Genomic DNA, 12,950 nt, shown 5'->3' with positions numbered 1-12,950 from the left:
GGGGCTTCGTCTCCACAAGGACTGTGCGGTAGTCACTCGTACCAATACTGTCATGGACAGAAGCATCTGCGGCAGGCAGATTGGTGAGGACGAGGTCAAGTATGTTTTTCCCTCGTGTTGGTTCCCCCTACCACCTGCTGCAGACCCAGTCTAGCAGCTTTAGTACTCGGCCAGCTCGGTCAGTAGTGGTGCTACCGAGCCACTCTTGGTGATGGACATTGAAGTCCCCCACCCAGTGTACATTTTGTGCCCTTGCCACCCTCAGTGCTTCCTCCAAGTGGTGTTCAACATGGAGGAGTACTGATTCATCAGCTGAGGGAGGGCAGTAGGTGGTAATCAGTAGGCGGTTACCTTGCCCATGTTTGACCTGATGCCATGAGCCTGCATGGGGTCCAGAGTCGATGTTGAGGACTCCCAGGGCAATCCCTCTCTACTGTAGACCACTGTCCCGCCACCTCTGGTGGGTCTGTCCTGCCGATGGGACAGGACATACCCAGGGATTGTGATTGCAGTGTCTGGGACATTGTCTGTCAGGTATGAATCAGTTCATTGTGGAAAAATATGATGTTATACATTTTGGAAGTAAGAATAAGAAAAATAATTAAAGCCTAAATGGTCAATTTTTAATGAAGTAGAGCAGCAGACCGGCCTTACTAAGCAGATACACTGCTCTAAAGGTGGCAGCATAAGAAGATAAATACATTAAAAAGGCAAGCAGGATTGTTGGTTTTAGAGACAGAAGTATTGAATATCATAGGAAGGAGGTGACATGCAATTTGTACAAGACCTTAATTAGAATACAGCTGGTGTGTTGTGTAAAGATTTTGGCGCCTATTCTCGAAAGAATATGAAAGCAATGGGAAAAATTGCAACAGAGATTCACTAGGCATGAACCAGGAATGAAAGGGTTACTGTAAGAAAAGAGGTTTGAGCATGAGCAGTTAAGATTTTTTTCACTGGAACCAAGAAGGTTAAAAGAAAGCCTTACAGAGGGCATCAAGGTTATAATGTTATCGGTGATAAATTGTTTCCACTAGTCAACGAGAGGCCACAAATTTAAGATAATCACAAAAAGAATTAGACAGGAATTTAGGGGGGGGGGGGGAAAGCATTCTTTAGATAGTGGGTGTTTGGAATGTAACATTTGCTTCCAAAACACATTGTTGAGGGCAGAGCCAATAAAGCCTTTTAAAAGGGAATGAAAATATTAAGTTAGACGTGAGGAGAGACCAAGAATGAGATTAGACCAGATGATTTGACCAGAAGAACTTCAGTTCATCTCACCTGTGCCTGTACCAGATCTTCAGCTGCAGCTATCTACTGTAATCTGATTTCCCTGTCCTTTCCCCCTGTGCTTGAGACTTGCCATTTGGGTGCACAGATTAGGTATTTGGTGAAGTACAGATAGGTGTGAAGATATCTAAGCTACACTAAGACGATGATGACTGACAAGTGCTTGGTGAAGCCTTTCGCTGACTTTGCAGTTTGGGTATGCATTTGATGCGTCTGTGGATTCTGCTGGACAAACTGTTTGGCTTCACTCCATAATCACATGGGATAATGACTTCTTCAATTTCATCAGCACTGTGTCGGGTTCAGACCATCCAATACCACTCAGTTTTAACCACTAGATATTGTGCAAGGGTTGTAGCCTTGGTCTGACTGTCAAATGTCTTCTTAATGGTTGCTGCTAAGTTCCTAACATTCTTGGCATGATCTCCAGTAAGCAAACCTACCTCCGTCACAATGCTCGGGAACGAACCATCTTCAAAAACCCATCCGTCCTTGCACGTTGTACGTGGTAGGTCTGCCGAGCTATTTTTGAGAAATGAAAGAGGATTTTCACAGTTGAGTGAAGTGACATTCCATTCTATATCATATCTCTCACAACGACTGTACGAGGAGCTGTTAGCACTGTCAGGGGGAACTGTATAATTCCTTTCTTCCTCAAGGGACCAACCACACCTTTTGCTCAACTCAGACACTCCAGGGCCCCTGCACCAATGGTCCGGAGTGACAGTTAAAAGAACTACTCCAACATACAAGTAGGAGGATGTTGTTGTTGCTAAGCATATCAGAAAGAAAACTGTCTTTTGGTAAATACCAAACTCTCCTGCTTCCTCCAAAAGATCATCAAAGGTGATCATCGCCCAAGATATTTTCACCAGCACCTTATTTAGCAAATGGCTTCAGTTGACTATGTTACCAGCACAATGATTTTTATACCTGCAGGACAGTAGTTGAGCTGAAGTGGTTTGGGATCAAAGGTCTTTAAACAAATTGTGTAAATAATAAATAAAGGATAAACTGTGTTTGGGCTAACTACTTCATATCAGAGTTATAAATTAACAACATTAATCTCTTTTGCAAACTACTGCAGCTAGAAAGGGCTGACCATTGTAAAGCTGGACAATGGTATGTTTCTCCATCTCGCCGTTCCTCTCTGTCTCGACAGCCTTTCTCCCAATAATGCATGCCAACTTTGAGAGCTAGTAAAAGTAGCAACATTCAGAAAAAGCTGACACATTGTAAACAATCAAACTCTATGAGATGTGAAGTAGGGCACTTACGCTGCATGTAAACCCGCCACCGTGCTATTGGGAGAGTGGGAAATTGGGGCAAATACTTTGAGCATTTTTCCTCCTTTGGGACAAAGAAGTTATGGACTTTGAGAATGTGGATGAGTATTCTGTGCTGCTATGTTTGAATGTTAAATTGTTTTAAACTTACCATCTGGGAGAGGAGCAGAGAGGAACGGACCTGCAGGAAGAACATGGAGCGGGAAGCCGATAAATAGAGCACGGGGAGCCAACAAATAGAGCCTGAGGATCGTGGCCTCGAGCACTTACCGTCTGGGAGAGGAGCGGGGAGGAGCGGACCTGCGGGAAGAACACGGAGTGGGGAGCTGATAAATGGAGCCCGAGGATCGTGGCCTAGAGCACTTACCATCCGGGAGAGGAGCGGAGAGGAGTCCAGGTGCGCCAGAGTTTGAAAATAAAGTGAGCGGTGACATCACACCAAGGTGTTTGGTTGGCGAGTAACTGCTGATAGTATCAGTAAATAGTTAGGTTGGTAACTAAAGTAAAGAGAAAGGTAAAGTCTACAGTTTTTTTTAATATAGTAAGTAGTATGTTTTCGGGAATTAAGGTCCCTAGTGTAAATAACCCCTAATTTTTGAGTAATTTAAGGGAGTAATTAAGGGTAAGTCATGGCAGGGCAGTTCAGCAGTGTGAGTGCTCCTCCTGTGCAATGTGGGAAGTCAGGGACACTTCCAGTGTCTAGGCTGAACACGTGTGCAGGAAGTGTCTCCAGCTGCAACTACTCGAAATCCACGTTTCGGATCTGAAGCAGCGGCTGGGGACACTGTGGAGCATCCGTGAAGCTTTCATCGTGGATAGCAGGCATAGGGAGGTGGTCACATTGCAGGTAAAGACTGCTCAGGCAGAAAGGGAATGGGTGACTGCCAGACAGAATAGAACTAGGCAGGTAGTGCAGGAGTCCCCTGGATCCATCTCCCTCTCTAACAGATTTTCCTCTTTGGATACTGTTGGGGGAGAAAGCTTCTCAGGGGAATGCAGCAAGAGTCTAATCAGTGGCACCACGGGTGGCTCAGCTGCACAGGAGGGGAGGAAAAAGAGTGGGAGAGGTATAGTGATAGGGGATTAGGAGATTCCATAATAAAGGGTACAGATAGGCGATTCTGCGGCAGCAAATGTGACTCCAGGATGGTATGTTGCCTCCCTGGTGCTAGGGTCAAGGATGTCACAGAGCGGTTACAGGACAGTCTGAAGGGGGAGGGTGAACAGTCAGAGATCGTGGTTCACATTGGTACCAACGACATAGGTAGAAAGAGAAATGAGGTCCTGCAACAAAACTTTAGGGAGCGAGGTAGCAGATTAAAAAGCAAGACCTCAAAGGTTGCAATCTCTGGATTACTCCCGGTGCCACATGCTAGTGAGTATAGGAATAGGAGGATAGAGCAGATGAATGCGTAGCTGAAGAGGTGGTGCAGGACGGAGGGCTTTAGTTTCCTGGATCACTGGGTCTGTTTCTGGCGAAGGTGGGACCTGTACAAGTCAGACAGGTTGCACCTAAACCGGAACGGGACCAACATCCTTGCTGGGAGATTTGCTAGTGTTGTTGGAGGGGGGGTTTAAACTAATTGGGCAGGGAACTGGGATACAGAGTGGAGGTACAGTAGGGGGTGAGGCACGGCTAAATATAGAAGAGAAACTAAGTCAGTCTGGAAGGCAGAGCAAATATAGACCTGTTAAAGCAAGGCTGGATTGCATCTATTTGAACGCAAGGAGTCTTATAAGTAAGGCAGATGAATTGAGGGCATTGATTAACACATGGGAATATATTATTGCTATCACAGAGACATGGTTGAGGGAAGGGCAGGACTGACAGCTCAATATTGCAGGGTATAGAAACTTCAGGCATGATGGCGGGCGTGTAGAAGAGGAGGTGGCATTGCATTATTGATCAAGAGTCAATTACTGCAGTAAGGAGGGATGATATCTTAGAAGGTTCCTCAAATGAGGCCATATGGGTAGAACTAAAAAACAAAAAGGGGGCAATCACTTTGCTGGGAGTGTACTACAAGCCTCCAAACAGTCATAGAAACATAGAAATATAGAAAATAGGAGCAGGAGTAGGCCATTCGGCCCTTCGATCCTGCTCCACCATTCATTATGATCATGGCTGATCATCCAACTCAGTAGCCTGTTCCAGCTTTCGCCCCATACCCTTTGATCCCTTTAGACCCAAGAGCTATTTCTAACTCCTTCTTGAAAACATACAATGTTTTGGCCTCAACTGCTTTCTGTGGTAGTGAATTCCACAGGTTCACCACTCTCTGGGTGAAGAAATTTCTCCTCATCTCAGTCCTGAAAGGTTTACCCCATATCTTTAGACTATGACCCCTGGTTCTGAACTCCCCCACCATCGGGAACATCCTTCCTGCATCTACCCTGTCAAGTCCTCTTAGAATTTTATAGGTTTCAATGAGATCCCCCTCACTCTTCTGAACTCCAGCAAATATAATCCTAACCGACTCAATCTCTCCTCATACATCAGTCCCGCCATCCCAGGAATCACTCTGATAAACCTTCGGTGCACTCCCTTTATAGCAAAAACATCCTTCCTCAGACAAGGAGACCAAAACTGCACACGGTATTCCAGGTGTGGCTTCACCAAGGCCCAGTATAATTGCAGCAAGACATCCCTGCTCCTGTACTTGAATCCTCTCGCTATGAAGGCCAACATATCATTTGTCTTTTTTACTGCCTGTTGCACCTGCATGCTTACCTTCAGCGACTGGTGTACGAGAACACCCAGGTCTCGCTGCATATTCCCCTCTCTCAGTTTATAGCCGTTCAGATAATAATCTGCCTTCCTGTTTTTGCTACCAAAGTAGATAACCTCACATTTATCCACATTATACTGACATCTGCCATGCATTAGCCCACTCACTCAACTTGTCCAAATCACCCTGAAGCCTCTCTGCATCCTCCTCAAAACTCACCCTCCCACCCAGTTTTGTGTCATCTGCAAATTTGGAAATATTACATTTAGTTCCCTCATCTAAATCATTAATATATGTTGTGAATAGCTGGGGTCCTAGCACCGATCCCTGCGGTACCCCACTAGTCACTCCCTGACATTTGGAAAAAGACACATCTATCCCTACTCTTTGTTTCCTGTCCGCCAACCAATTTTCTATCCATCGCAATACACTACCCCCAATCCCATGCACTTTAATTTTAATTTTACACGCTAATCTCTGATGTGGGATTTGTTGAAAGCCTTCTGAAAGTCCAAATAAACCACATCCACTGGCTCCCCCTTATCAACTCTACTAGTTACATCCCCAAAGAATTCTAGTAGATTTGTCAAGCATGATTTCCCTTTCATAAATCCATGCTGACTCTGCCCAATTCTACCACTGTTCTCTAAGTGCTCTGCTATAAAATCTTTGATAATGGACTCTAGAATTTTCCCTACTACCGACGTCAGGCTGACTGGTCTATAATTCCCTGCTTTCTCTCTACCTCTCTTTTTAAATAGTGGGGTTACATTAGCTACCCACCAATCTGAAAGGAACTGTTCCAGAGTCTATAGAATCTTGGAAAATGAGCACCAATGCATCCACTATTTCTAGGGCCACTTCCTTAAGTACTCTGGGCTGCATACCATCAGGCCCTGGGGATTTATCGGCCTTCAATCCCATCAATTTCCCCAACACCATTTCTCTATTAATACGCCAGTCAGGGTGAGATAGAGGAGCAGATAAACAGCCAAATCTCAGAGAGGTGTAAAAATAATATGGTAATAATAGCAGGGGAATTCAACTTCACCAATATTAACTGGGATAGTCTTAGTGCAAAAGGCTTAAAGGGGCGGAATTCTCAAAGTGCATCCAAGAGAGCTTTTTGAGCCAGCACGTAGAAAGTCCTACAAGAGAAGGGGCGGTACTGGATCTAATCTTAGGGAATGAAGCCGGATAAGTGGTAGAATATTTCGGGAATCGTGACCCTAACACTGTAAGATTTAAGGTAGTTATGGAAAAGGACAAAGATGGACCGGAAATAAAGGTACTGAATTGGGGGAAAGCAGATTTCAATATGATAAAACAGGATCTGGCCAAAGTGAACTGGGAGGAGCTACTTGTAGGAAATTCTACATCAGACCAGTGGGAGTCAGTCAGAAAGGAAATAGTAAGAGTTCAGGGCCAACATGTTCCCGTAAAGGTAAAGGGGAAGACCAACAAGTCCAGAGAACCCTGGATGTCAAGGGATATAGAGGATTAGATAAGGAAAAAAAGGAGGCTTATGGCAGATTCAGAGGGCTGAAAAATAGCATAGGCCCTAGAGGAGTATAGAAAGTGCAGAGAGGTACTTAAAAAAGTAATTCGGGGAGCGAAGAGGGGACATGAACAAACACGGCGGGCAAGATGAAGAAAAATCCCAAGGCTTTTTATAAGTATATTAAGGACAAGAGGATATCCAGGGAAAGAGTAGGGCCCATTAGAGACCAAAGTGGCAATCTGTGTGTGGAGCCGGAGGACATAGGTGACGTTTTAAATGATTACTTTTCATCTGTGTTCACTATGGAGGAGGACGATGTAGGTGTAGAGATCAGGGAGGGGGATTGTGATATACTTGAACAAATTAGCATTGAAAGGGAGTAGGTATTAGTGGTTTTAGAGGGCTTAAAAGTGGATAAATCCCAAGCCTAGATGAGATGTATCCCAGACTGCTATGTGAGGCAAGGAGGAGATAGCAGGGGCTCTGACACAAATTTTCAAATCCTCTGCGGCCACAGGAGAGGTACCAGAGGACTTGAGGACAGCGAATATGTGGTACCATTATTTAAGAAGGGTAGCAGGGATAAACCAGGTAATTACATGCCAATGAGTCCAACATCAGTGATAGGGAAACTATTGGAAAAAATTCTGAGGGACAGGATTAAGGTCCACTTGGAGAGACAGGGATTACTCAAGGACAGTCAGCATGGTTTTGTCAGGGACAGATCATGTCCAACAAACTTGATTGAATTTTTCGAGGTGGTGAGTAGATGTGTAGATGAGGGTAAAGCAGTTGATGTAGTCTACATGGACTTCAGTAAGGCTTTTGATAAGGTCCCGCATGAGAGATTGGTTAAGAAGGTAAGAGCCCAGGGGATCCAGGGCAATTTGGCAAATTGGATCCAAAACTGCTTAGTGGCAGGAGGCAGAGGGTTGATGGTCAAGGGTTGTTTTTGTGAGTGGAAGCCTGTGACCAGTGGTGTACCGCAGGGATCAGTGCTGGGACCCTTGCTGTTTGTAGTCTACATTAATGATTTAGACATGAATATAGGAGGTATGATCAGTAAGTTCGCAGACGACACGAAAATTGGTGGTGTCGTAAATAGTGAGGAGGAAAGCCTTAGATTGCAGGATGATATAGATGGGCTGGTAAGATGGGCGGAGCAGTGGCAAATGGAATTTAATCCTGAGAAGTGTGAGGTGATCCACTTTGGGAGGACTAACAAGGCAAGGGAATATACAATGGATGGTAGGACCCTGGAAAGTACAGAGGGTCAGAGGGACCTTGGTGTACTTGTTCATAGATCACTGAAGGTAGCAGCACAGGTAGATAAGGTGGTTAGGAAGGCATATGGGATACTTGCCTTTATTAGCTAAGGCATAGAATACAAGAGCAGGGAGGTTACGATGGAGCTATATAAAACGCTAGTTAGGCCATAGCTTGCGTACTGTGTACAGTTCTAGTCGCCACACTATAGGAAGGATGTGATTGCACTGAAGAGGGTGCAGAGGAGATTCACCAGGATGTTGCCTGAGCTGGAACATTTCAGCTATGAAGAGAGACTGGATTGGCTCGGATTGTTTTCCTTCGAGCAGAGAAGGCTAAGTGGGGACCTGATTGAGGGATACAAAATTATGAGGGGCATAGATAGGGTAAATAGGAAGAAACTTTTTCCCTTAGTGGAGGTGTCAATAACCAGGGAGAATAGACTTAAGGTCAGGGGCAGGAGGTTTAGAGGGGATTTGAGGAAAAAAAATTTCACCCAGAAGGTGGTTGGAATCTGGAAAACACTGCCTGAAGGGATGGTAGAGGCAGAAACCCTCACAACATTTAAGAAGTATTTAGAAGAGCACTTGAAACGTCATAGCATACAAGGCTACGGGCCAAGTGCTGGAAAATGGGATTAGAATAGGAAGGTGCTTGATGGCTGGCATGGACACGATGGGCCGAAGGGCCTGTTTCTGTGCTGTGTAACTCTATGACTCTTTGACTCTGTATGCTTGTAACAGTCACATGAAGAACCTCCTCTTCATGCTTGCATTCTTCACCTCTTCCCACGGGTTCACCCTCACACTCCATCCTCTTCCACCAGTACAACCCTCAGTCCCTCCCACCGATTCACACTGGTACGCTTCACCTCATCTCCTCATTTAGCCTTGGCAATCTTTACTTCCTTCCTAGTTTATGCTGGCACACTCCTTCCCCAGTTCATGCTGACATTCACTCCCCTAGTTCACTTTGACTGTCTTCACCTCCTCCCACCAGTTCACACTGGCATTGCACCCTTGCCCACCCAATCCACACTGGCACAATTCACCCTTTCCCTTTGTAGGTTCCCTAGCTATAATCTTCCAAAGTTCTCTCGAATCGGGAACGATCTAAAATTGGAAAATTGCAAATGTCACTCTGCTGTTTAAGAAATTTGAGGGAGGAAACCAGAGATTTATAGAGCAGTTCACCGAACATCTGTTGTCAGGAAATTGCTTGAGTCTATAATTAAGGATGCAGTGACTAAACATCTTGAAAATGTTCAGCTGATTGGAGAGGGCTAGTATGGATTTGTAAAAGGTAGGTCATGCCTGATGAAACTAACAAAAATTTTTGAAGGGCTGACTGAAGTAGTGGAGAGGGGAATGTCTTTGGATGTTATTTTTATGGACTTCCGGAAGGCATTTGATCAAATCCCTCATAAGAGATTGTTAGCTAAAGTTGAAACTCATGGAATTGAGAACAAGTTATTGACCTGATCAGGAAATTGGCTGAGCAGCAGGAGACAGAGAGTAGAGATAATGGGCAGATATTCCAATTGGCGTAGTGTGACTAGTGGTGTCCTGCAAGAATCTGTGATGGGGGCCTCAACTATTCACCTTATTTATTAATGACGTCGATGATGGGATAGAAAGCCACATATCCAAGTTTGCCAAAGACACAAAGATAAGCGGTGTTGTAAGCAATGTAGATGCAAGTGTAAAATTACAAAGAGATTTTTTAGATTAAATGAACGGGCAAAACTATGGCAAATAAATTTCATAGTCGGTAAGTGTGTGGTCATCCCACTCTGCTCTAAAATGGATGGAACAGAGTACTTTCTAAATGATGAACCGCTGGAGACACTGGAGATCCAAAGGGACTGGTGATCCAGGCACATAGATTACTAAAATATCATGAACAGGTACAGAAAATAATAAAACAAGGTTTTCATATCTAGAGGAATAGAATACAAGGAGGTCGAAGTCATGCTTCAGTTATACAAAGCCCTGGGTGGACCACACCTGGAGTACTGTGAGCAGTTCTGGGAACAATACTTTAGGAAGGATATTTTGGCTTTGGAGGGAGTGCAGCATAGATTTACTGGAATGATCTCTGGACTCTAGTGGTTAAATTACAACTTGGGTTGTATTCCCTGAAATTTATAAGGTTATGCAGTGATTTGGTCAAAGTTTACAAGCTAGTAAGGGGAACTGATCGGGTACTTACAGAGAAACTATTTCCACTGTTTTGGGGTGGCTAGGAGTAGAGGACATAGCCTAAAAACTATAGCCAGACCTTTCGGGAATGAAATTAGGAAACGCTTCTCTACACAAAGTGCGGTGGAAGTTTGGATAGCAAATAGCAATTGATGTTAGATCAATTGTTAATTTCAAATCTGAGATTGATAGATATTTGTTAACTAAAGATATTATGGGATATGAGGCAAAGGCTAATATATGAAGTTAAGTCACAGATCAACCATGGTCTCATTGGATGGCAGAATAGACTTGAGGTGCTAAATAGCCTTCTCCTGTTCCTATGTTCCCATGTTCCATCCAGCTCACATTGGCACTCTTCAGCCTTTGCCACCTCGCTGAAGTGTTCCTGATCTGGCAAGAGACCCTACCCAATACTTAGGAAGAGCTTTAGGAGGTATAAGTCAGGGCCAATATTGAGGGGTAGGAGAGTGTAGTGCTACTGATGGGTGGAACAGGAGCTGCTACCGATTTCATCTGCAAAAAAAGAGAAGTGGATTCATCCTCGAAAACACATTGAGCTGGATTTTGCTGTGAAAGAAATGGTGAGGCTAAGAACCCTATCCATTATTTATGTGCAAATTGGAGATGGTTCCGGATGAGGGCTGCCACGGAGCTCGAAGCCAGGAAGGCCTGGCCTGTTCCTCCCGGCACTGGAGGCGAGGGCTCCGTGGCAGCCCCCCACTGCTGAGTGTTGGGACCTCAATTAAAATATTCAAGTCAATAAAATGAATACATTTAAATAGACTTACCTGTGATCTTGAGGGCCCGCCGCGAGGTGGGTGTAGGGGATGGTGGGAAGAGTTGAACTTTAAACTTTGTGCAGTTTGTGGGGGGACAGGTCAGATGTGAAAGGTAAGTGTTTTGGTGGGGGGGGGGTGGGGAAGGGCAAATTGTTACTCTAACTGTTATTGGGGGTGGGAAATGGGCGTTATAAATTTATTTATTTAATTTTGGGAGGTTACATCTTTAAAAATTTAAAAGTGCTGGCAGGGCTGGCTGCCCTTTAAAAATGACACCAACGCCTACACACATGTATCTGAATACCACTGCCGATGACAGACACGCATCCCTGCCACGTGATTGGATGGGAGGGCGGGACACCCCAGTTATTTAAATGAGCTGCCACGCAGGAGATTGCGGCGGCTCTTTAGCATGCAGCCCGCATGGGCGGGTTGCCATCTTGTGCGCTTGCTGCCCTTTAAGTCTAACAAATAGCTGGTGCTGTTTTTGCCTCACACAGCAAAATCTGGCTCATTGTTTGAAATGTGCTGTCTCTCAGTTACTCTCTCCTTGTCTCACACAGACAAATTATCTTATGTCTCAAGTGTAAACACACACATATGCTCTTTCCATCTTGCTCAGAACCACATGCTGTATGTCTTTATCTATCTACTTTGCTCAAATCTCTCCACATCTGTAACTGACACAAACATCGACCCTTAGTCTCAAGGTTGAGTTTTGAAAAAAAAGGTTAAACAAACATCACTTTGCAAAACATTGTAAGTCAACAAGCTTTGGTTTTAGGATTGTTTCAGCTGTTACCTAACATCACACTTTATGGTAACTTCAGATTTTTGGCAGGTAAGCTGTAAATCTGTTAATAAGATATGATTTGCAGCATCAGTTCCGTGCTAAATCTGAGATTCACAGCTACCTTTTAGTCCAGAGAAACTACTTGTTACTCCATTTCTAACACTTACAAAACTTTGCATTAGGGATTTAGCCTTTGTCAAAGGTAGCCTAATAAAACAGTTCTATTGTCAATTGGCTTCTCATGTACATCCAGGCAACCATACGGCATCTAAGAGAGAAATACACTGGGGTAAAGTTATGGCAACTCTGCACTTTGTATAACGTCTCATTTATCAGAAGTACAAATTGTAGAATTGGTTGTAGAGGTGAATGTGCGCAATTTGTGGCATTTCCAATTTTCTGGTATTTCATTTTAAATTAATAACAATTTAACAGTAATGTAAATGGATTAAATTAATTTAAAAATAAAAGCTGGGAAAATTAGCCTTTGATAAGGTGTCACATAGGAGACTCAGGACAAAGGTCAGGGCATGTGGAGTCAGGGGCCAGGTAGCAGAATGGATTGAAAAATGATCTGATTGCAAGCCACTCATGCCCTGTGCAGATGTTTAGATGCAACCTCTATGCTATCTTCGAAAGAACACAGACTGTCAGTATCTGAGCTGGCGGCTGCAGGTGTGAGAGTGAGTGATGGTGTTTCTCCTTCATCAAGGTTTTCCTGCTCTTCCAGTTCTTGCTCCACCACCACTGCCTGCAGGTTTTGTTCTTGGGTATCTGAAAGGAGAAAGGCACCAGGGTATGGTTGTGGTGCAGGGAGGGGGAGAAAGTAAGAGGTGCAAGCTTACACCATCTGCATCTTATAAATGAAAGTGACTGTGGGATGAAGGGGAAGTGGGATGTGAGAAGGAGGATTAGGTATCAGGACACCATAATCCTCGATGGCTTAAGCCCCGCTGCTGACCATGGCCTCAGTGATAGTTACTCCAATGATGGCAAGCAGTGTCTCCTCCATTGAGGTTAGAACATACAGCCATGCCAATCCCAGGCCAGTTTCTTCATCCGCTTATATGCAGCCTTGTCCTGTGAGAATGGAAGTGTG

General features: G+C 44.4%; 1 protein-coding gene and 1 long non-coding RNA gene across 4 annotated transcripts in view; one reads left to right on the top strand and one right to left on the bottom strand.

Annotated features, from left to right (window-relative positions):
- Positions 1-2,219, bottom strand: part of LOC137376297 (solute carrier family 22 member 2-like) — a 43,902-nt gene extending 41,683 nt beyond the window's left edge. For all 3 annotated transcript variants that reach the window (XR_010976163.1, XM_068044566.1, XM_068044567.1), the window contains exon 1: positions 1,737-2,219. Coding sequence is in view for 2 of the 3 variants with exons in the window: in XM_068044566.1 (XP_067900667.1) it covers positions 1,737-2,147 (411 nt within the window). In the remaining variant the exon portion in view is untranslated. The remainder of the gene's footprint in view (positions 1-1,736) is intronic.
- Positions 2,220-2,419: 200 nt separating this feature from the next.
- The window catches only part of LOC137376299 (uncharacterized), a 53,134-nt gene continuing 42,603 nt past the window's right edge, over positions 2,420-12,950 (top strand). The window contains exon 1 of the long non-coding RNA XR_010976165.1: positions 2,420-2,976. This is a non-coding gene — a long non-coding RNA (uncharacterized lncRNA). The remainder of the gene's footprint in view (positions 2,977-12,950) is intronic.

The sequence above is a fragment of the Heterodontus francisci genome, chromosome 13 (genome assembly GCF_036365525.1).
Source record: "Heterodontus francisci isolate sHetFra1 chromosome 13, sHetFra1.hap1, whole genome shotgun sequence".
Taxonomy (NCBI): domain Eukaryota; kingdom Metazoa; phylum Chordata; class Chondrichthyes; order Heterodontiformes; family Heterodontidae; genus Heterodontus; species Heterodontus francisci.
The sequence above is the reverse complement of the archived record's forward strand: the minus strand, read 5'-3'. Positions and strand labels throughout refer to the sequence as shown.